Here is a 24,695-nt window from a genome sequence, read left to right as displayed (position 1 = left end):
ATAAAGCACAAAACCGAGAGTTTTGGGCTGCCTTTCCCTTTGACAAATTTCAAAAACCCGGCAGCATTCGCCTGTGTGTGTGCGTGTGATGTAATAAACTGGCAAAGCAAAAAAAAACCAAAGAAAAACCACAGCAGCTAAAAATGGAGGGGAAAATTCAGGAAAAAAGGGCAAAAAAGAAAGTAAACAGCAGCAGGAACAAATGGCTCGTTTGGCTAACCTTTTCTGTTTGGCTGCTCTGCATTGCTTTTGTTTATAGAAAAGTTTAAATTGTGTCAATTTTTTACCCCGCGCAATGCAGAAAGTTTGGCGAACAAGTGAAATGTGGGTAAAAACAATTTCTGAAATCAAGACAAGGACGCCGACTTAGGGCCACAAAAAGTGTTGGCTATAAGGCCAACAAAGTATGTTTCATGATGTCAGAGAGAAAAAGATGGACCCAAAGGAATCAAAAAAAGGGCTGGAGCTTTCGAGGATTCCAATGAAATTCGCGTATTTTCCTATTAATTTCCCAACAAAAAGATTGCGAGAAAGTTACAGCATAATAACCTAATCGAGGCGATTGGGGATGTCCATCAGATGGGACAGTCGATATAGATATTCCTATAAAGCTACCTATCAGCATAGTTCTACTGCCCTTAACAGTTCAGTACGGTCCACTGAAGCGAAAGCGTTTATTTTTTTGCTGAAATATTGATGGCATAGGGGAGATTTACAATTTGATCTCCCATAAATGCGAGATGTCAGCAAGTGTAAATACGTATATTGAAAAAATTCAATCAAAGTGTGACGTTTTATGCACTTTAATTGAATGCGTACTGTATATAAAAACTGTAAAGACATTTCATTCGATAAACATAATTTCTATTGGTTAGTTTATTTCTTAAGCAAACTTTTATTTTTAAAAGAAAGGAACAGTTCTCCTTAATGGATTAGTAGTTGGACTAACAAATCAAATCCATAAATAAATACAAATATAGCTTCTCATTAATGGCCATTAAATGAAGTACCTGCCAAACAATAGGAACATTAATAAATGCATTTGAACATGAAATGTGGAGAAGCATTCCCTTAATCGAAAATCAAATGGATCGATATTATTAACCCTTAAATACATTTAACTGCCAACTAATGAGCTAGGTGCTTCTGACGATGCCCACCTTCGAAAACACCTAAATTATTGATTTATGTATTCAGTCCATTTGGGAAATTAGGTTTCAATCATTTCCAATTGATTTCTTTGTCGCCAACTAGAAACTTTTCTGGCAACTTTTTAGTAGGAAAATAGTTTTTGGCAAAACAGTGGGGGAAGTCTGTCGAATGGAATGCAAATGCTTAGTAGCCGAGTGGCCAGCCAAATCCACTGCCAAACTAATTTGTGGCCCAAACTATGTGGAAACATGTGCGGGCCAAAGCCAAAGCCAAAGCCAAGATAATACAATAGAGCAAACTGAACTGAAACTTGGTTGGGTTTAGTTGGCTTGCCAAAGAAAACTTTCGCTGGCCCAGAAATTAAACTCAATTACAGAAGAAGGAGATGGAGTAACTGAGAGGAATCCAAACTTCTGGACAATTTACGAGCTCCCGGGGGATCGTCAACCGGTGACCATGTGTGTGTGCCAGTTTGGCAATATAAATGACGATAAATTAATTATCGGCCGATCAAGTCATTGTCGCCATTAATTATGGCCCAGGATGCTTGGCCCAACGGCCTTTTAATAGTTTTTCACACGCCCTCGGGACTCAGGACCTTCGGCAATTAGGAGAAGAGGTGGATGGTGGATGGTGGATGGTGGATGTAGGTGGGCCATCGAATCGAGATGAAATATGCCCGTGAATGGGGTTCGAGGTTTTATGACAATGTTTGCTGCCTGAATAACGGCAGCATCGTCTGGGCCATGAATTTAATGCGCTGCAACAGTTAATGATTTTATTGGCACTCCGCTAGCAACATCTTTGGGGATCGGGGGAGTGGAGCAGAATCCTCGTAAACAGTCGGGCTGGAATTTATGACTTGGCCTCATGAATATAATCAATGTCAAGAACGACGCCAAGTGCCGTCTGGGGATCGCACTTTTCTCCAACCCCGTACTACTTTCCACCAATGCCCCTCCCTTAAAGAAATCTGAGTGCTCTGACCAGACCAGACGAATCCGGATGAGCCGTAAACGAAGTCGGGCAAATCGCTCGCCGCTCGCCTGGCTTAAATGGCATTTCAATTTGGCACTTCCGTTTCCGCAACATCCCCCATTCTTCTATTGGCACAATTCTTTGTCCGTAATGTCCTTGCCAACATGTCTTTGGTCCAACACTGGCTCACTGGGTCACTTATGCAGGCCTTGCTTAGGCTAATCCTTAACCATATTTCCACCACAACTTCGAACACTTCGATTTGATGTCCAATAACACTTTATATTTCACTCAAGCCATTTAACTGCTGATTTCGGGTTCAAAAATTAATTTCAACACTTTCGCAGCGTTTCTGAATGCGCGCGTTCAACCAATTCGTTTGAAAGTCCCAATGTAACTGAAATGGTGGCCAACGGCGTGGGCCAAACACAAATAATATTCTACGCAGATGGAAGCTCGCCAGAAGGACTTTAAAGGACGAGCGTTAAGAGCTTTCCTTTAAATCGAAAAGTAACCGACGGAATCGCTAAATGACAAAAGCTAACTGATCCAAAACTTAGCTTGGTGATTTCTGGCAACACTGTGTGGTTCGTGTCTTGGTTAAGCATTTAGGGTTGAATACTCAACTAAACACTATCGATGTTTATAAACATTGTAAATATATCGATAACATCGTAAAAACATCATAGTTACGCTTGCGCGTTGTGGGCTAGACACAAATTTTAATTATCATATTAAACGTATTCAATTGCTACAAATATGTCTGAAAAAGTAAAGACGAAGTCATTAACTGTGTAAGGATGAGGATCCACCCAATGGCGAGTTGGCAAACAAGTAAATAAAGGCCTAGAAAAGTGCAACAAAATACGCCTGGCAGTTTGTGCGTCTGTGTGTGTGCCATTGATTACATAGTTGGTTTAGGCGACGCACAGGTGCGAGCGAGAGGGGGTATCATCCGAAAAGGGGCAGCAACAGAAACCGCATTCCATTTCCAGAAATCCAGGTTGCAGCTTCCATCCATGAGAAAGGTATGCGTATGTCCAGATTTGGGTTAAGATTGGCTTGTAGTTTCCATTTAGCATTGTTCATTTTCCCACCAGTGATCAGAGCGCCATGCATCACCATCATCCGCCTTTGCCCATAACAGGAGCAAGTGGCTCCACGGCAGCAAGTACGGGAGCAGCTGTAGCTGAGGATCCGGCACCTGCTGTGGCCACTGGATCTTCCAGCATAACAGCCTCAACCACGCCCTCGGGATCGAACACCCAACAACACCAGCGACGTCGCAAGAAGCGTCCTAACTACAATTACAATGGCATCCGCACTGTGGAAGTGCGACGTGGTTACAATGGATTTGGTTTTACCATCTCTGGGCAGCAACCTTGCCGGCTATCCTGCATCATCAGCAGCTCTCCAGCTGAACAAGCTGGCCTACGATCCGGCGATTTTCTCATCTCTGTCAATGGTCTGAATGTCTCCAAGTTGCCACACGAAACCGTGGTCCAGCTAATAGGCAACTCTTTTGGCAGCATACGAATGCAGATTGCCGAGAACTATTACTCGGACAGCTCGGATGAGGAAAACGCCCACGCTACGCTGCGGGGCCAACTTCTGGCCGCCAGTTTGAGGCACAAGCCAAGGTTTCTTCACCATAAGGCGAAACTTCACAGACTGCGTAACTCGCCCCAGAAGAAGTTAAACCCTCCAGAGGCTGTGGAACCCCAGAAATCAAAGTCATCACCTGATCATCTTACATTAAGACCGGTTTTGGAGGATGCTCCTCTAACAGCCAATCTATCCAAAGCAGCGGATGTGGCTAATGTTAGTGCAATGGTGCGGGCTGTGGGCAGTGCTGCACTAGAATATCGCGTTATTGTGGGCTATCTAGGAACTATTGAGATGCCGAAGCAAATTTCGCATAGCTCCAAGCTCCAGACTGTGAGGTCGTGTATACGGAAGCTCCGCCAGGAAAAGCGACAACCCACCATAGTGCTGATGTGCATCACTCCAGATAGCTTGAGCCTACAGAGCGCTAGTGGTGGAGTGTTGGCCACGTACTCCTCGGCCAGGCTCAATTTTGTGAGCTCTTCGTCGGAGAGTGAGAATCGCTTCTTTGGTTTAGTGACCAGCGCTGTGCACAACACCCAGATCGAGGAGGAGTACGAGCCTAGTGCTGGCAGCGGTGCAGCTGCTGGCCACATCAGCATCTCGCACAGCTGCCATGTTTTTGTGATCGACACCAAACTGATTGAGCATGCCCAGCACTTGCAGCGGGCCCATGAGTTCCGATTGCAGTGCACCAGGGATCCCATTTCGAATTTGTGCCTAGAGTTCCCCAATAACTCGGAGTATGTGGTGAACCTAGTGCGAAGCATGTATACAATGCGAATTCTGCCACCGGCTAGTCGAAGTCATCAGGCGGACTATGAGGTGGGTGGACCTGTTGCTGCTGGAGGAGCAGCTGCTCACTCACCGCAGCCATCGAACCACAGCGAGATCTCCACTACAACTTCCAATTCGGATTCAGGGATTGGGTTCAACAACGACTGTACGAATATTTCGGATCGAATTCTAGTAGTGGACTTTCTGGGTGCTGGAGGAGCAGGAGGAGCACATGCTGGGCCACCAGCTTACCCAGCGCCAGCTCGTCCGCTGGGCATAGTGGGAATCCCGGATAACCGACTGACTGTACGGGCCATGCCCGATCATGCTGCTCTTTTAACATCACCGCCAGAGAGCTCTTCGCTGCGCCGACCCAATATCTTGGCGAGTTTCAATCTTCTCAAGAGTCCTGCCACGAATCTCACGTCCACTCGCTCCTGTGATGATGTTCTGAATCTTTTTGTGGACGATTCACCTCGTCACTTAGGCGCAGTGGCCTCAATGGATGACATCTCGCTACATTCTGCTGCTCCTTCTCTGGATGATGGTCACACATTTGCCCATCCAGCCTGTGTGCCCCGCAAGATGCGCAGATCTTTGATTTTGGAGACGCCGACAACGCCACACAAGCTTAGTGCCCAAGTTTTTGGTCAACCAGGATCACGGCACTCCCTTGGATTTGAGGCCATCGATAGTGTGCAGTCTTCGGTAAACGGGGCATGTATCGACCAGCCAATGGATACATGGGCCAGCCTGCAGAATTTACATAAATCTCACAAGGGTCGAACCAGCCTATCGGCCTCTTCGTCCTCACATTGCCTTATAGAAGCTACAAACAGTGAACCAGATTTGGGGGTAAGTGGAATTTTTTATTTATTTCGTTTATTTAGAAACTTATTTAGCAAAGGTTTTAAATTTAAGAAAGCAATATAATACTTTAAAGAGATTATTGATATAGAAAATATATCTATAGTTAATGGCACTCAACGCTTCCCTTCCCATTCTCAAGATTATAAAAATGTTTAATATTTACGGTCAAGAATTAGAACCCTCAGCGGTTTTGAACCGTTCCTGTGCGCAGGCAAAAATCAGTTTACCTGGCCGCCGCTCCAAGTTACCTGCGTCCGCGTAGCTTATCGCTCCACACTCCTCTCTGGGCTCCCCCACCCAGATAAGGGGCCAAAAACTCTCCGACACTCTCTGGACTTCGCTGGGCCAGATATTGACGTTTCCTTTGTCCGTTTACCCGGAGTTTAGTTAGTAGTCACAGTGCGGCATTGGCAATAGGTGGCCACGGTTCTGCTATCCGATTCCAATTTCGCGTCTTGCGGTTTTACTTTGCTGTATTTACAGCCGTGCTGATATTGTTACACTGTAGCTTCGATCGGTATTATCTGGATATGGGGGATCGACCGCGTCATGGGTGATAAGAGCGGAAATCGCCTCCTAAAAATAAAGTGCTACGTTGGAATGACGTCATGGGCGTAGGTCACGACTGAAGCCGAGCGTTTGGAGCTCCTCCCGAGCGGCTGCGTCGACGCCGCCGCCGTTTCCTCTGCTTCGCGGGCTTAATTCAATCTAAAGCAATTAATGGCGTCGACGTCGGCTGACCTTTTCGCTCCTCCGCCGACCACCCCACATCTCCATCCTAACAATTCCCGATGGTTATTCGTAATTTAGTTTGATTTTCGATTTGACAACACGCGATTATTTTGTACGATTTTGTGCGATTTGGTCGCCCCATTGTGGCGGTTTCACTTTCGACGCTCGCAGTTCGTGTTTTTTTGTTGTTCAATATTTGATTTTGTTTCATATGTGAATATTAAAAATAAATAAAATTACCGTCGCGAAAAGTTGCTCCATAAAAAGTTCAACGCCAGTTCAAGGAGCCCCCGTCAGCAGTTGTGACTGAAATAAATATAAATAAATTCTCATTACAATAAAACAAGAAAAAAGAAAGAAAAAATAAGAAAACAGCGTGTACAAATTGCAAGTTCAATTGTTTTACACAGGCAAACAAAAGCCATCTCAATGCAAAAATGTCATTTCGAGAACTCGTTTGTGGCCTGTACTCCGAGGAGAAGGAGATCGAGGTAAGCTGACAACATGTGGATATATCTCACACTTATCGGTTGCCGCTTGATCGATGACTCCCCCTAAAACACAAACTTGTCAAGCGACTGGGAAATCTACCACTAATTATGCCCAAGTCATGTGTTATTAGGGAGAGGTTTGAAATCGCCTTTATGGAATAAATTATATATTAGTCACATTTTGTGTACGTTACTAGTACAATGTTTGTTCAGTTTTATGGTTGGCTGACTTCTCTCTGTACGATTCACCCTAATATCACAACGTTCCTTATCCCCCCAGAATTCACACCAGAATTGAATAAAATATTTTTTCAAAATACAGTATACTATTTGAAATTAGTAATCTCGTTGGAGCTTTGTTTTGCTTGCTCAAGCCAGCACGTTCTTACACCATAGATAGAATGCTCTATTTCTTTTCTCATGGCCGCAATCAGCAAACAGTGCTTCTTTTTGTTTGCTGATCTGTATGCATATATACACATATGTGACACCTGCTGGAGTGTTAATGCTTATTACCCTGATTACATTTTGTTTTCGGTTGCTTAAGGTCAGTTGATCTTTCCTAACACTGCTTAAAGAGTGACCCAAATCTGTTTTTCATTGCTAGCCTAAGAGTGCTTTGCATTTTTTACATCATATATCACAAATATTTCCCAAACTTCAATCAAAATATCAACACAAAGATAATCAATAATAACATCTATTAATATCGAATCATGTTGATATAGTACTTAGAAATCCATCCATCATTTTATATCTGATAAATTCGTAATGTTTATTACCAACATATTTAGGTAACCTAATGGGTAAATTAAATTAATTAAGTTGGAGTAACTAAGCAAGTACTTTCTAAGCTTGTTAGTTTAGTTATAAAGATTTTCAAAACGATAACCACCTGGGGGCTAATGAGTAGAGCACGTCAAGTGCACTTTGGTGACTTGACTTATTTTCAAACCATTTTTAAACACGCAATCGGGGACATACTTTGGTCTGACCGGGTGTTCCAACAGGTTGACTCTAGTCTGACGGCATTTTGGCGGTAACCAGCGTGGTTTTCCATTGAAAAGGTGGAGTGGCACATGCCGTCACAGGTGCAAAAGAAAACAACCCTCGTGCTATAGGAATTAAAGAGGGGAAAAGCAAGGATCAGGGGTGAGTCGCTAAATGAACGTTACTTCTCTTCCTTCCTGGCCAGTGGATTGGATCGTCATGGGAAGTGAATACAAGTCTTGACTTTTAGCTATCTGGCAGGTTGATTTCGTTTGGTAATTTAAGTTTTTGAGCAAAGACTAACCACGATTCAACCTCTATATGCTACTTCTATTACCAAGGCCCTCGTGGTACATAACGTATTTGCCAGCTGACGCTGTGGGAATGGAAAAACCTCCAAAACTAGCTAGCCAAATGTATCTATCAGATACGTCAGACATGTAATTTTCGCTGGAAATTATTGTCTAAAATTGTGCGGATGCGATCATCGGTGGTCTTATCAGTATGACTGGCATAGCACTCAACCCAAAACGCCAAATGCCAAAGGCCAAACACAAATGGCAAACGACAAACAGAATGTTTATTTTTAAAATGCATTATATTTAGCTGATCCAACATAAACCGCGTGTGTGCGCTAGCGATTGTTTTTGTGCTTCCATGTTTTGATAGCAGCGAAAATAAGAGCTACATACATATATAGTACGGGGCAGTCCGAAGTACGTCAGAAATGCCAAAATGCTGCTAATAATAAACACCTTGCGCTCCAGGCACATAACCTGCCAATTGATATGACCCAAAGCAGTTGTCTGAAAAAACCCAGACAAAAAAAGGGCCCTAGGCGATCTTATGATACACTACGGATCTGATCTGTCATTAAAGTAAATCTTTTCTATAAATATAGAAAATCTGTTAAGAGGAACACATCATTATAAAAGAAATCTAGCAATTGCTTTTATTTGTCAAAGAAATACGGCGATTACTAAAACAAACTTAACATTTGTTTTCTAAGCGACACACACAGCCTTTGATCAAAATGATTTTTGGTTTTAAGATTCCAGTATAATCAAATATATTGAAAAACCTTTACAACAATATTTTATTTAAGGTATATAAATTCGGAGTCGAAAGGAGATATTCTTCTGTGTTTCTCCCAGCACTTCTGTTTTCTTTTTATGACGACGTAAACTTTTAATTATTGTCATTATAACCTTTACTGACTTATATTAACAAATTAACATTTTCGCAATAGGCCTTTTTAGTATTGCATGACTCGTAACGAATCAATAATTTTATTTTAGGTTTAAGACTATAAAAGCTTTTAAAGTGCTATATCTTAAAAAAAAAATGTCAAATCACTTTGCGATTTACACTGCTTATAAAATTAATTGCAGTTTCAAATTTATGCATTCAGCAAGTGCTAGGAAAACACCTGACTCTGCCGATCATTTTCCACCCCGATGTCGGTCTTTATGTTCAGGTTTTAGTGACTAACCTGGCGGGCAGCAACAACAAAAACAAAGAGCTAGAACGGCGAAAGCGGCTGAAACCGCATGTAAACCGCCCCGCGTCCAAAAAAAAAAAAAACGCGCGCACGCGCTCTCTTTCTCTCACTCGCTCTTGTTGCGCCGCTTCAACAGCTGCGTTGTAGCTGTCTCAGCTGCTTATTATTGCCATGGGCAACATGTTGTTGTTGTTGTTTTCCATTTGAGCCAGGTTAACAGCGACCTAAACGTCGAACATCGGTCAGAAACTCTGAGTCAGTCATCGAGCGCAGTTCATTCGATCACAACGTATTTGGTTACCCAATGAAAACCGAAATTCAAGTTTATTTAAATAAATAATACGTTTAAATTACCTAGTTAACTGGGCCAATTAACTGGCAACCACAGTTCTAAAGTGTACGTCAAAGAATGATAAATATGTATCTAGTAAAAACAAAACAAAAGTTAAAAAACTTGATTTAAAATCATGACAATCACATGACATCTGTGTCTAAATAAAATGAAAAAATTACAAAAAGACTAAAGCAATTTCCCGCTGTGATTCACAGCGATTTACATGTTTACCTGAAAGATAATTACCTTGGACTCAAAAATCTACAGTGAAATCCATCAACGCCTCCCAAATATAAAATCTCGCACCATCATCAAATATTGGCTGGATAAATAAAAACAGGCAGTCAATTGAACTTTGGTGGCCTGTTTTCTGTGTTTTTAGCCCCAAAAATAGAATGTGCTAAATAATATACAAATTAAGGTTGAAAAAAAGAAAAAAAATGAAAATGGAAATGTTTTCTTCTTTTCATAAACTTTTGCAAATTCCACAGCACACAATCATACGAATGGAAAACCATTCCGTTTCATTGCCTTGATATGGAAAATAATCAAACAAATAAAATCCCCAATCGACGTCATAATCAAGAACCGCGTAAAGAACCAGAAAATCGCCAATGAAACGCCCACAAAACGCTAGCGTTTTCTAATGTCAAAAAAAAATGATTTTGCGGTATTTCCCGCAAGACAAATTTTCATAATGAATACCGAGTGGGTGTGCGTGAATGTTTTTATAAACTTTTCCCCAGAACACTTGAAAAACTGTAAAGAATAATGAAATTAAGCAAATACCAAATACCAACTGTGCCATAAAAACGCAAAGTTTTATTCAGAATTAATCGCCTGCCGCTCGACTGTTCCCCACGAAAATTCCCCATTGAAACAGCCCACGACGAGTGCAATATTTATTTGCCTTTGGTGTAAACGAACACAGCAATTCACGCCAATAATTATTCTACTTAAAAATCGAAGAGCGAAGGAAAAAATTTGTTGCTGGCTTCCACTTAAATGCCAAAAATAGTCGATGGGGGCCAATATTCCGATTCTGACCTATTCAACGGAATAGCCCCAGACAGTTTTGCAGATTTATTACACATGCCGTGATTCCTGTGGAATTTCCCCGAATTTCACAAAAAAAGCCATCGAATTTAATCACTTTTCTTGGGGGAGGAAAAATTCTTCTTTCTTCTGTTGATTGATTCCGGTTCTCTTAATGATGTCACACTTTGTGGCGAGAACAATAAGTCGCAGTACGAGAAATCACTTTGATCTATTGTCGTCATTGAAGCTTACTCAATTCAGTTAGTCACGAGTTAAAATGCAGAGAAATAATATTTTTTCTTAATAATCTAGAAAAAACAAGATTCCCCAAGTCAGACCATATTCCACAATCAAGATGAAACCATCATAATAAAAATTGTAAAGTTTAAATTTTTTAATGTTTCAATATAGAAACCACAATGAATCAAGTTTTTTTTATGACGATATTTCCTTCATGGCAAAACTTCTTGGAAAACTCTATTCTAGGCATTAATGTGACTTGATTTCAGTCACCGAATGGAGTATTTCCAGTGACTGGGTACCATTTAAACCTAGAATTGACGTTACCCTTAAGAACTTCAGTAAGATAACATAGCCCTGAGTGGTCACGATTCTCGTGCACCTTCTGCTGATACATACAGTGCCGAACTAAATTTTTGGCACAGAAGGCTTCATGAACTTTAGGGCACGATTTCTCCCCTTAAAATTGAGATATTTAAATAAACCAAAATTTATACATATAATGTTATAAAAACATAACACGACAAAGTTTATTTCAACTTTTTACCTTCAATGGTTGATTTTTAAAAATTAAATAACATAAATAAGAGGTGAATTTGGCTGAACAAAATTTTTGGCACACTTATTGAAAAACTTAAAAATTAATGAAAATAACTAAAATTAATACTTTGTGGGTAAGCCATTTTGTTTTATAAAGGCTTCCAACTGTCTTGGCATCGAAGAAACGAAATTTTGGGTTGTTTCTGCCCCATTATTCTGCCCCTTTTTCTATTAGAGCCACCTTCAGCCCGGAATTTGTTTTTATCGCGCGTTTTTTAACGCAACTGTCCAGCTCCTTCGCACAAATCTTCAATGGGATTGAGGAGGATGCGGCAGAGTACGTTGGACGTTATGTGCGACCCACATACGCACATCATAAGCCGTTTAAGGGAGCTTCTTCTTTGGAAAGCGCAAAACACACCGGACGACCCAAGGCTTTGACCGCCCGGGAACAGGCCCACATTATGAAAATGGTGAAGGTGGACCCAAAAATTTCTTCAACTCCGATCGCAGCAGAAGTTAAAAAAAAGTTTGGAAAAGAAATTCATCCAATAACGGTGCAAGGGACCCTTCATCAGGCAAATTATAATAGCCGAGTGGCTAGAAGAAAGCCAGATATATCAAAAGGGAATCAGAACAAGCGATTAGACTATGCGAAAGAATATTTGAAGAAGCCAATTGATTTTTGGAACAACGTAATATTTTCGGATTAAAGCAAAATCAAAATTTTCCAATCTGATGGCGGGCAACGCGTTTGGAGAAAACCGAATACTGAGCTGCAGAAAAATAACCTTGTATCGACGGTGAAACATGGTGGTGGAGGCGTTGTTGTGTGGGGCTGCCTGTCCGTTTCAAGGGTCGGCTAACTGGAGTTTATAGAAGGCATCATGGACAAAAAGTATTATTTAGATATTTTAAAAAGAAATTAAAAAAAAAGTGCCGAAAAGTTGAACTTGCCACCATCATTCTCATTTCAGCATGATAATGACCCAAAGCATACGGCTTATGATGTGCGTATGTGGGTCGCACATAACGTCCAACGTACTCTGCCGCATCCTCCTCAATCCCATTGAAGATTTGTGCGAAGGAGCTGGACAGTTGCGTTAAAAAACGCGCGATAAAAACAAATTCCGGGCTGAAGGTGGCTCTAATAGAAAAAGGGGCAGAATAATGGGGCAGAAACAACCCAAAATTTCGTTTCTTCGATGCCAAGACAGTTGGAAGCCTTTATAAAACAAAATGGCTTACCCACAAAGTATTAATTTTAGTTATTTTCATTAATTTTTAAGTTTTTCAATAAGTGTGCCAAAAATTTTGTTCAGCCAAATTCACCTCTTATTTATGTTATTTAATTTTTAAAAATCAACCATTGAAGGTAAAAAGTTGAAATAAACTTTGTCGTGTTATGTTTTTATAACATTATATGTATAAATTTTGGTTTATTTAAATATCTCAATTTTAAGGGGAGAAATCGTGCCCTAAAGTTCATGAAGCCTTCTGTGCCAAAAATTTAGTTCGGCACTGTATATGAATTTTATACATTTGGGTCAGAGCTATTAAGTTCTTGGCTCTCATATTGCGCAGTCACAGTTTTCTTTGTGCTGTTTACACGGGAATTTCTAAGCTATTTTTGATACCCAAATATTGATAAGAAAGTTTGTTGTTGACTTTAGTCGAGGCTATATTGCCAGATGCCTTTGGCTGATAGAGGAAAGCAGCGAGTAAAGAGCTCTTTTTATGTGCGCCCCATTAGTTGTGTTCTAAATATTTTAGCCATAAACATAATTTAAACATTTCTCTCTTTTGTTTGGATTATGAGGTTCGATTTATTTTTTAATATAAACGCATTTGAACCCACACTCTTCGATTGCGTAAACCAACTGGCATCTTCTCCTTCCTTCTTATAGGCCACATTAGGTGACGCACCACACGGGAATCACGATTAACAGCCACAGATACAGATACATTGACAAGTGACAATTTCCGTCAGTCTTTAGTTATTCCACATGCGAATCGCACGTCTGAGGAAAGCAGTAATCGGTATAGAGAGTCCATAAAAATGTATAAAAAGTGCTTACTCAACGTTGAAGAAGTCTAGTGGCTCGAGGGCGCAGGCGTCCCAGAGAGATACATTCTCGAATTTGCATAGCTTTTCCCCACTTGCGCGGAAAAGTTTACCTTTCGTCGGCCATTTGGTTGTGGAAATTCAGTCGTACGCGAACAGTCAAACAGCGTGAACGTGGCTAAAATCAAATATTGGGAGTATTTTCTCCCAGCCAAGAACTTTGCGTTTTAATTGCTCAGTTTGAGAGCTTTTAAAGTGCTAATAATAATCAAATTAAATTAAACCCATTTAGGCAAGTGCGCGTCATGAACAATACAAATAATCGAGGCAGTTGCTCCAGAATACCCATCGCAAGGAACCAAGAAGGCATAGCCAGCATGGTGGAGCGCTTTGTTCAGTCGCTGAGTCAACTGAATGATTCCGGCACCTTTGACAGCAGCTTTGAGATCAAGCGAATCCATCCGGGATCCTCGGCTGGTTCCACACCCAAACATGTCCGTCACCGCTGTCTCACGGAGTTGGATCGCGAGCAGTTAGCTCGGTTTGTCCAGGATTTCGAGGAGCGACAAGCCAGCACACCGAAAGCCAAGTCTAAGATTAGCTCACCCTACATCTGCCGCAAGGCTAGGGAGTTCTATCACAGTGCCAGTGGCAGACGCAGTGCCTCACCGCAAATAAATATCCTACCAGAAACAGTGAAGGAAGAAGAGCAGCAGGAAGTTAACCCATTGGCCAGAAGGTGCGCGGAGGCAGAGGATCTGATGCCACCACCCATGGCCATGGCACGTGTCCAGGCGGAGCGCCGGAGTTGCCGCAGTGCCTCGCGCGTGCTGCAGTTCTTTAGTTCAGCCACTAAAAGAAGAAGTGGCAGCAGAAAACTAAGTGAACCTGAGCCAGAGGAAAGTCGTCCCGATTCCCCAGTACTGATCAGAGTGACCAGGGATCAGCAGGAACAGCTTGGCTGTCAACCACTGCCTTTGGCTGTTCCCGGAGAAATTCCCACCAGCTCCGATGATGAGGAGGAACATGACGACGGCATCAGCTCGGCTAGCTCAAATCTGACCTCCCAATCGGGCAGTTCCAATAGTCGGAATCTTTCTCCAGACTCCTCCTTCGAGATGCATGCCCCACTCCTGCCCAGCTTTAAGGTCACGCCACCACGAGCAGTTTGTCGAGTGGGAAAGAATGCTGCCTGTGAATTCGCACGTTTCCTACGCGGTTCCTTCCACTCCAAGAGGGCTTCGGTGACCACGTTGCGGCGATCGCTTAGCGATCCGGAAGCAGTACAGCAGATGGACTTCAGCAAGCCGCCGCCACTTCGCGACAGCACCAACGTCATTCGCGTGAGTCACTTCTAGATTCCATTCAGATCCCAACGGGATTAACCGCCTGGGCATACACTCAACCAAACTATTATCAAATTACATATTACGAAAAATATCAAAACATTGAAGTTTGTGAAAGATATTACGTAAGGGCCGACTATAAGACTGCATAACAAGTATTAAGACAGACTATATAACGAACATAGCAGACTGTCTTGACCTCCTAAACTAGATCATAAGCTTCATGGCTTCATGGCTTCTTATATTTAGAAATGTGTATTACTCTTATTTATAAGCTATAATTTCCAAAAATTTTCGTTCTCTACTTTTTCTTATATATTAAGTATTAAAATTATAAAAATAAAAAATAAACAAAAATAAGTTTTGTTGAGTGTATTTCCCCAGCTGGCGCCAATGTGATTCGCCTCGATACATTTTACTCCTTTCCGTTCCCAAAAGATTTGTTTCTGAATTTGTTTACGTCAAACTCTTCATAATTTTTTCACTGGAAGCTGTTTATTTACGCTAGAGTCGTCGTCAATCAATTGCCATGAATACGTGTCCGTAAAAACCATCGATGGTTGTCCGTATGGCGGCACCTGGCTTCCAGCGAATTCCCCAAAGTGATCCCCAAGTGATCTTTGAACTCGTTGATTTTACGGTGTTTACTGTGTGATGCATTCTAGATGTGCGCTGACTGGAATTAAGCCATTTAGTTTTAGTTTATTGCCAATAAAAACGCATCTGTTTGCTAAGCCACAAATCCATCAACATGGAATTCTGGCCAGAATCAGGGTTGAAATTGAGGAAGGGAATTTTAAGGTTACGATTAACAGGTGTCAGTTAGAGGTAGATATATACGAGTTATGAGATTTTGTTGAATAACACTCACAAATTTGTTATATTTCAATAATTTTTTCTGATTAAACAGAAAATATTAAACAAAATTTTTTTTATTTTTTTTTTATTTTTTGTTGAATGAATAATAGTTTCCTTAATGAGTAACAAGACATTTTTTTTGTAGAATTCGTAAAGAATCCGAAATGTTGTAGCTGCTAAGCTAGTGATTCATCACACTTCCTTATACTGCGTAGACTTTTCGATTAAATGAGACATTTACCGATATGTATGCAATGTGTCACCTCGGGTGGAGATGTCCCCATCTGATGCCAAATTGGGCCAACACTTGCCAGCCATAATGACTTTCTAATTATCGCATTTGCATGGGCGTCGCGTGCCGCATTTCACTTTTCAATGGGCCCCATTGGTCATCATTTGCCCCGTCGGTTGCCAAGTGGGGAAATAGCCCACGCCGATGTATTTACCATTTCCATTGATCAATAAAGAAATTAAGTAAATATTCTCTTTGAATTGCCCACACTTTTTGGGCCGTATAAAAGTCGTAAAACGTATGTGGGAATTGTAAAAATTCAATCCACATATCCGTATGATTCCTGTATACATATATAAATAAATACTCGTACGTATATCTTCCGCCTGGAGCGTTCAGAACGCATATGACCCGCATTATCTTCCATAAAATTAATGAAAAACCAGAAAAAAAGCATTGGAAATAAGCAGCATGCCGGATATTTAATTTAATGTGCGCAATTGTTCAAAAAAGAAATACAGGAGAACTATTGTAACTGAACAATTGGAATCATTGAGAAAAGATGTTCTCATAAGTTAAGTTTGATACTAAAGGATTGAGAAGATTTGGGTCTTTTATTTTGCAATTCAAACTGATTACAGAAAGTGATTTCAAGTTTTATAGGAGGTATAATATGGCCAACATATTTATTATAAACATTATGAACACATTATTAGTTAGAAAATAATACAAATTAATATTAAAATAAAACATAAATGAGAAAAGCCGACTTAAGAAATGTCTCCCATCGGAGTTCCACTGTAATTCACAAATGTAAAACGCTGCTTGTTGTTGCATTTGTGGATTTGGGAACGGAACAGATGGAGATTGGCTGAATTTGGCTCACTCACGCACAAATCGCAGACACAAACCAGAGCAAAGTGCGTAAAATGTGGAAAATTATCGTTCCCTTTATTTTTTTTTGCTCTGTGCCATTAGCTAAACAAATCATAAACAACTGTGAAATTATAGACAAAAAAACAGCACACGTAGCAAAAAGAATTAAAGAGTTTTTCAGCGCTCACATGATCTGGAAATTGCCCGCAGATAGGGGGTCTTCCACGCGTTTTCACAGCTTTCCATGGCCCCCATCTCTTCTTCTATCCTTACTTTTGTATATCTGCAAATTGCTTAATTTATCAACCAAATGCGCAACAAAAACAACAACAAAGACGCAAGCCGCCCGCATTCCAGTTGCCTTTGCTTGGGCATTTTAATTATTCCAATTGTCTGGGGCTCTCTTTGTTTACACCATTGGAAGGGGGATCGCTTAATTTATTTGCCAGCGTGTTTTGGCTATTTTTAGAGCAATTTATTTAGTGTGTTTTTTGCAAACTACAAATGTTTTTGCCTCATTAATCCAATTGCATTGCCTACTTAAATGGGCAAACGAGTCATTTGTTGTGTAAAATTTGCCAAAAATGCGCTAAGCAACTTAATTAATTGGATAAAAAGCCTAAAAAAAATATATAAAAACATTTAATTAAGGCACAACAAAAACATGCGTCATTTGATGAGAAAGAGAGAGAGAGAGAGACAACGAGCACACCCACAACAAGCTGTGCAAACTTGCATCTGTGTGTGCTGTTCATTCATAAGCAGCAAAGCAAACAACAAAAGCAATTTTCAGCAGCCGGTGTCAGGCAAATAGGCAAAAGCAATAACAATAACAATAATAACAACAAAGAGCAATGTACGAAGCAGCCACCAAAAAAGAAATAGCAACAACAAAAGGCATTCTCATTCCCATTGAAAATGAGTAAGCGGCACATACATGCATACATATATACATAGTCGAGTTCGAATTTCGAAATCCAGTTTTGTTGCCTCCCTCAAACTGTTAAGCCAGCTGTTGTTGCGCCAAGATCGTACTCTCTCTTCCTCTGTTTTGTATCTGTAAATCCTCTTACTCACACTGTCTTTATCGTAAACTAAATATATATTATTACTCTAAGTAATACTACTTACTAAATTACTCCAAAAAATTCCCCAACGATCGTTTCTTAATAATTTGTCCTCTCCCGCTCTCGCTCTCAGTTGCACTGTGATTAACATTCAATGCTTAACATTCTCTGTTAGCACAATCTCGAATCTTAACATTGCTGCTGGCTAAACCTCGGAAACTTCACAGATACTTTTGCGTTTGAATCGTCGGGTTCGCGGCTCTCCGTGCGGCTTCCAATTTTCCAAAAGATACAAGTACTTCCAAGTGAAATAAAGCAATTACATAAAGTCCAAAGAGTGAAGTGCTGTGCCGAGTAGTGAATTTCAGTGCGAAAGTGAAGACAAAGCCAGTTGACAAAAGCGTCACGTTTTCGCTTTCTGCCATTATATTTGCCCACGCACTCACACGAACACACCTGGGCCTGGAATACCACAATAAGAAAAACCTATAAAAAAAAGTAATTAAATCTGAAAAAGCCGCAAAAATATAAGAAATCCAAAGAATCTGAAGGTTCGTTCTGCCAGACCCACAGGTTTATCAACGCTTATGGTTAGTTTATCATTTGCATTTTAAATGAGACTTGCTGTCTCTATCTCTGCCTTTCTTCTCCTCTTTTCTCTTCTTGCATGAGCCACCCCCAAGCCGCCCACTTTCAGCTTTATTTTGAATTGGAGGCCTTTGCCAGATAAGATTCGTTTTCATTGTTGGCTCTATAAGGAGTGTGCAGCACACTCATGTCCACAATAGAGGTCATTCAAATATTGCTACAAGAATTTAATTTCTTTGTATTTCTATTAGGTCTATAATGTAGTACATCTCGTTATATTTTTTATTAAAAGGTGGAAATTTATTGCAGAGCAGCCATGTACATAAGTTCAGATACATGCTCGTTAAATAAGAACTAACTAACTAATAAGAACTAGCTCAAGGTCTTAAAATATAACTAGTCCATAACCTGTTTTACTGACGACATAAAGAAAATATACATAATATATTTGAAGTCTTAAAAGTTCAATGAGCAAAGCATTCGTTCCTCAATATTTTTACGTTCTTCCCCATAAATTTGAAAAAGATATAAAATCCATATGTTCGATTTCAGGCGTAGATCCAAACGATTTGCCATTTATTAATGACATCTGGTCGTGCCATTAATCTGACCGCAGCTGTATGTGTACAGAAAATACGTGTACTCAAACATATAAGGGCGGTTATGATTTGTCATAAATTCTCTGAATTTCTGGCACACTTCGGGGAAGTCTAGACAAATATTTGAGTTTTTGAATAAGACCCCCAAAACCTTATTCGTCATACGTACACAGTTGATATCATATTGGCCCGTCCTGTTTATCGCCCCGAAATGTATTTCCCAAGAAACAGATATGCGTGATATTTGCTCGAAACAACTGGGAAGGGTGCGACATACGGGTGGGTTGCCCGAACAAGACTACGTGATATTCTCAAGTGTCTAGGGGGGCACCCAGATTATGGATCATATCGCCACGCCGCCAATGTGGACGCCCCACTAAAGAATAACCAAAGCGAAACCCTTCGATGGATCTCAATTTTCCATTATGTCCAGCAGACCGTTGCGTTTCCATTGGCTCCAGAATCCAATTACCGGAGCCCTGCTAATTAAGTGCCACCCCAATAGGCGACAGGTTGCAGATCGGTATTCGGGATCGGGTTATGCATATAGAGGAATTATATTATGGCCAGGCGCAAAAGAGTGGTAACCCGAGACGAAACCCATTGCGGATAATTCACTCGTGGGACTTTGTTTGGCTTTCAGCTCTCCGCCGCCGCCTCGAAATGCAAACTCAGCTCAATGACTTGGCACTCGGTTGGAGAGCAAGCAATGAAGATGAAGCCAAACCAGAGAGTTGAGCGGAGTCTATAAATACACTGAGAGAAAATGTATTATCTTCTACGATCAGCATACAACAACAATGCACATAAATTAATTATGACTTTTCAATGGAATTCCGATCTGTTTTTTCAAAAAATTCAAACTTTAAGTCTTGATTAAAATGGTTTTAATTTTCTCAGTGCCCAATGATGGGTTTAATATGTGGAGACAGAAAGAGAGTGCTATCCGCAGCGGCCATGTAAATGGGAATGTGGATGTGAACGTACCCACCATGGCGGCACCGGAAAATGTCCAAGTCAGTGTCCACTGAAGCGGAGAAATATGCCCCACCCCGCAGCCAGTGAACGGAACGGAATGGCGATTGCTGTTGGTTTTTTTTCGGTGTTTTTTTTTCTTTGTGATTTCTTAGTGGTTTAAGTTAATTATTGCTCATTCTTGCACGACTCAGTCTCTTAGTAAATTCGGTTGCTTTGTCTTTGTAACCATTTCGATTTCGTAGTTTCAACTTAAAGTCGACAATCTGTGAATTAGCCGTCCGTTTATTTATTTTAATTATTTTCTTTGGCAAATTGCTCACTTCCTACTTACCGACTACGAGCCCCCGATCTCCACCAGCAGTCTCCTCCTATTGTTTGGCAATCAGCGTTGATTTATGTTCGCCTCGCTGCTTTTACTCGTTGATTTTGATGAGTGTTTGTCAGCTTGTTTTACGGCACTTGGAGAACTTTTGAAATTTCAGGCCCCAGTTTCAAGAAAAAAACAAAATCCAAGTGCAGCTTAAGTAGTTTCAAAGTGTGTTTCTGTTCTTTCTGACCTATATATTTTAGTTTTCTTTTCTTACCAGACAGATAAGGCTTTCTGTATATATCCAACTGCATAATGTACATACATATGTCTGTCATATCTTTTGCGTCACAATAAATGTTCATAAGATGATGAAATGGCATATCTTTGAATATAAAAATACGTACATAGTTGAGAAAAGTTATTCACTTGGCAACTTACATAAATGTCATTTCATCTCAATCTGCTCAATTGATAGCGTGTGTCGAACGAATTTATAAATTGTATAAATGAACTTGCCCAGCTCGATACAAATTGGTTTCTATTAATGAACAAAAATGGATGAAAATTGCTTTTCCCCTTTTTGGGTTCGTATATAGAGAGTAAGCTAAAACCAACCGGAAATGTTTGAAAATTTCTCTTTTATCTATAACAATCAGCGCTAGCGACAAAACAAATGTATTTTTTGTTGTTTTCTGTTTTGTGTTTTTTGAGCTGGGAGTGAGTTATGGTTTCTGCGAAACTTGAGATCTGAATAGAATGATGGGCTTAGGAGTGGAATTCATTAATCTCTTGCCATAAGGGGATGGCGCACAAAGCTGTCGTTAAACGAAAAGTCGGTGGGAAATGCACAAATACAATGACCACTATGCGACTAGAGATTCTCTGTCAGTTTGAGCAGCGATTATCGTAGCTCCAAGTGCACTAAGTAGATGGGTATGGGGCACCACACCACCACCATCATTATCATCATCATCAGCATAGGGGAACTCGCCTCGAAACAACTCCCATAGAACCACTCCAGAATGTCTTAACACACAATTCGAAAAGATAGTTTTTAGAAAGGGGAACCAGACTCATCATGCGTCACACAAACAAATTTATGAGCTGGACTCGAGGAGTTCAAAAGTTTATCGTACCCCGTCTGACCATGATAATGACAGTCTCTTCTGGATGCCCGCAATTTGTAGTTGTGAATGGCCCATGAATCGATGTCTTCTTTCTACCATGCTTTTGTAACAAGTTCATTTTAATTGAAACAAAGGATTTCTAAGTAATTATCATATATGATATCGGTAGAGAAACCATTTTTTCTTAACAAAAATATAAGATAAGGTTCTGTTGGAGCTGTAGTCCATTTTAGGTCCGGTTTATTAATAGTATTCTTACATATATTTACTTGCATTAAGAAACTTGCTTATAATCCCATATCTCTTGTTGACCTTTCCAGAATCGCGCTCTGCCCGCCAATGCCTCGCCCTTCCGCCGAGCCTGGGGACAATCTTCCTTTCGCACACCCCGCTCTGACAAGGTGGCCAAAGAGCAGCAAATGCAAGGTCAGTCGTCGCCTGTGAGACGCACTGCCTCAATGAACGCCTCCGACAACGACATGTACATCAAAACACTGATGCTGGACTCAGATCTAAAGTCAACGCGCAGCCAGCATCAGCTAAGTCTGTTGCAAGTGCCCAAGATCCTAACCACGCCAGCACCGCCCTCCGCCGTTACCGTATCCGTAACTTCAGCTGAGGAAGCAGCCCAGGAACACGGCTGTCCCAGCAGCTGGGGTGGTTCCTTTGAACGGATGCTGCAGGATGCCGCCGGAATGCAAACCTTCTCTGAATTCCTGAAGACGGAGTTCTCTGCTGAGAACATCTACTTTTGGACTGCCTGCGAACGCTACCGTCTGTTGGAATCTGAAGCAGAACGAGTCGTTCAGGCACGTGAGATTTTTGGCAAGCACTTGGCCAACAGCAGCAGTGATCCAGTTAATGTGGACTCACAGGCACGCAGCCTAACGGAGGAGAAGCTAGCCGGCGCCGATCCAGACATCTTTGCGCCGGCACAGAAGCAGATCTTCAAGCTAATGAAGTTCGACAGCTATCAGCGGTTCATTCGCTCGGACTTATATAAAAGCTGCGTGGAGGCTGAGCAGAAGAACCAGCCGTTGCCCTACAGCGGAATGGATCTGGACGAGCTGCTCAAGACAAATTTTCACGTGGGTGCCTTCTCTAAGGTAAGTTGTTCATTAGTATTTTTCTGGTCATCCCACTAAACCGAATTCTCCTAACAGCTCAAAAAATCGGCTAGCAATGCGGAGGACCGGAGGCGCAAGAGTTTGCTCCCCTGGCACCGGAAGACGCGGAGTAAATCCCGCGATCGCACGGAGATAATGGCTGACCTCCAAAATTCGCTGATGCCAGCACCACCAGTACCTCCACCTGCCCAACTCACCTGTGCTTCCCTGAAGCTAGTTTCCGGGCAGAATTCTATGAGTGATCTGCACAGTTCTAGATCATCGTTGTCCTCTTTTGATGCGGGCACAGCTACCGGCGGACAAGGAGCCAGCGTTGAGAGCGTATGTTCGTTGTGTCGAGTGATACTTACCGATGGAGCAACTACTATAGTCCAGACAAGAGCTGGTGAAACAGTCGGGGAGTTGGTGGAACGCCTGCTGGAGAAGAGGAACCTTGTGTATCCTTACTACGACATAGTGTTCCAGGGCAGCACCAAATCCATCGATGTGCAACAACCTTCACAAATTCTAGCCGGCAAGGAGGTGCTGATCGAGCGGCGGGTGGCCTTCAAGCTTGATCTGCCCGACCCGAAGGTTATCTCGGTGAAGAGCAAACCCAAGAAGCAGCTTCACGAGGTAATCCGGCCTATACTCAGCAAATACAACTACAAAATGGAGCAGGTGCAGGTGATCATGAGGGACACTCAGGCCCCACTGAACCTCAATCAACCCGTAACCATGGCCGATGGCCAGCGATTGCGCATCGTGCTCAATCCGGATTTTCAGGTAGGCGGCGGCAGTAGCATGCCGCCGAAGCAAAGTAAACCAATGAAGCCTCTGCCGCAGGGTCAGCTGGATGAGTTGACAAACAAAGTGTTTAACGAACTGCTTGCCAGCAAGGCTGCAGATGCGGCGGCCAGTGAAAAGTCGCGCCCTGTCGATCTGTGCTCCATGAAGTCCAACGAGGCTCCCTCCGAGGGATCCTCCTCGTTGTTTGAACGGATGCGGCGCCAGCAGCGAGATGGTGGCAACATTCCAGGCAGCAAACTACCCAAGCTCAAGAAGAAGTCCACTAGCAGTCAGCAATCCGAAGAGGCGACGACAACAACTCAAGCGGCTGCTGACCCCAAGAAGCCGATTATAGCCAAGCTAAAGGCAGGCGTGAAGCTGCAGGTGACGGAGCGAGTAGCCGAGCACCAAGGTGGGTTGCCTTGCCGTGCCTCCGACGAAGAATATAAAACTAAATTTTTTCTTTTTTCCAATTACAGATGAACTACTCGAGGGCCTGAAGAGAGCACAGCTTGCACGGCTGGAGGATCAACGTGGCACGGAGATAAATTTTGATCTGCCTGATTTCCTAAAAAACAAGGAGAATCTCAGCGCAGCTGTCTCAAAGCTACGCAAGGTGCGCGCCAATTTGAGTCCCGTGAGCAAGGTACCAGCATCGCCCACGGAAATTCCACAGCCAGCGCCACGCTTGTCAATCACACGTAGCCAACAGCCCGTGTCGCCTATGAAGGTGGATCAGGAGTTAGAGACTGAGTTGCCTGCCGTTACGCAGGACCAAACAGAATTTGCCAAAGCGCCGCCTCCGCTGCCGCCCAAGCCAAAGGTGCTGCCCATAAAGCCCTCCAACTGGGGTGCGACCGTAAGCCAGACTACGGGCAACTATTGCAACAAGTTCTCTCCCAGCAAACAAGTGCCGACATCATCCAAAGAAGCCAACAAACCGGCAACGTTTGTGAGCAAAATACCACTGGAAATGGGACGAAAGTCTCTAGAGGAGGCGGGCTCACGGTGTGCTTACCTCGATGAGCCTAGCAGCAGCTTCGTGTGATATGGGTGCTTCACGCATTTGAAATGGCTTTACTGATCTTGCTTGTATATATATATATATATGTTCCCTATTTATTGATACTTCATATACTATTTCGTGTTGAATGTCCAAAAAACTCCATGACAAACTACCGTATGAAAGCCTGTATTTATAACTATCAAAAATAAGCTTTAGTTTTAGTACATTTTGTATAAATATACAACAGACATAAAATTACTCGTATGCGTAAATGGATTAATTTTATTTTTCTGCGTGAAATTGGTGTAGTTTTTCCTATTTTTAATCTATTAGTTTATTTAAATGGTGTTACAATTAACACATCTTAACGAATATTGCACTGATTTTCCGTTAGGATTTTTCCCATCTTATCAGTATCAACAAATTTGTCAATATGCATTTTATCAATAACCATCAAAGTAATTTTTCAAATATTTTGTAAACGCGGGCCATCCGATCAA

The 24,695-nt window shown here is 41.7% G+C and overlaps 1 protein-coding gene across 7 annotated transcripts; it reads left to right on the top strand.

Moving 5' to 3' along the window:
* The first annotated feature begins 2,787 nt into the window (after positions 1-2,787).
* On the top strand, positions 2,788-24,453 carry LOC108115616 (regulator of G-protein signaling loco). 7 transcript variants are annotated; one of them, XM_017227150.2, is made up of 5 exons: positions 2,788-3,158; positions 3,231-5,367; positions 21,615-22,400; positions 22,458-23,573; positions 23,669-23,810. In XM_017227150.2, exons 2-5 carry the CDS (start codon positions 3,244-3,246, stop codon positions 23,687-23,689), a joined length of 4,047 nt encoding a protein of 1,348 aa, XP_017082639.2. In that variant the 5' UTR covers positions 2,788-3,158; positions 3,231-3,243; the 3' UTR covers positions 23,690-23,810. The 7 variants fall into 7 exon arrangements, with proteins under 7 accessions (XP_017082639.2, XP_017082638.2, XP_017082641.1 ...); XM_017227149.2 differs by having other exon boundaries at positions 2,791-3,158; positions 22,458-23,601; positions 23,669-24,453; XM_017227152.2 differs by lacking the exons at positions 2,788-3,158; positions 3,231-5,367 and adding an exon at positions 5,947-6,605 and having other exon boundaries at positions 22,458-23,601; positions 23,669-24,453.
* Positions 24,454-24,695: the final 242 nt, after the last annotated feature.

Source organism: Drosophila eugracilis, unplaced genomic scaffold (genome assembly GCF_018153835.1).
Source record: "Drosophila eugracilis isolate 14026-0451.02 unplaced genomic scaffold, ASM1815383v1 contig_47, whole genome shotgun sequence".
Taxonomy (NCBI): Eukaryota; Metazoa; Arthropoda; class Insecta; order Diptera; family Drosophilidae; genus Drosophila; species Drosophila eugracilis.
This window is presented reverse-complemented; position numbering and strand designations above follow the sequence as displayed.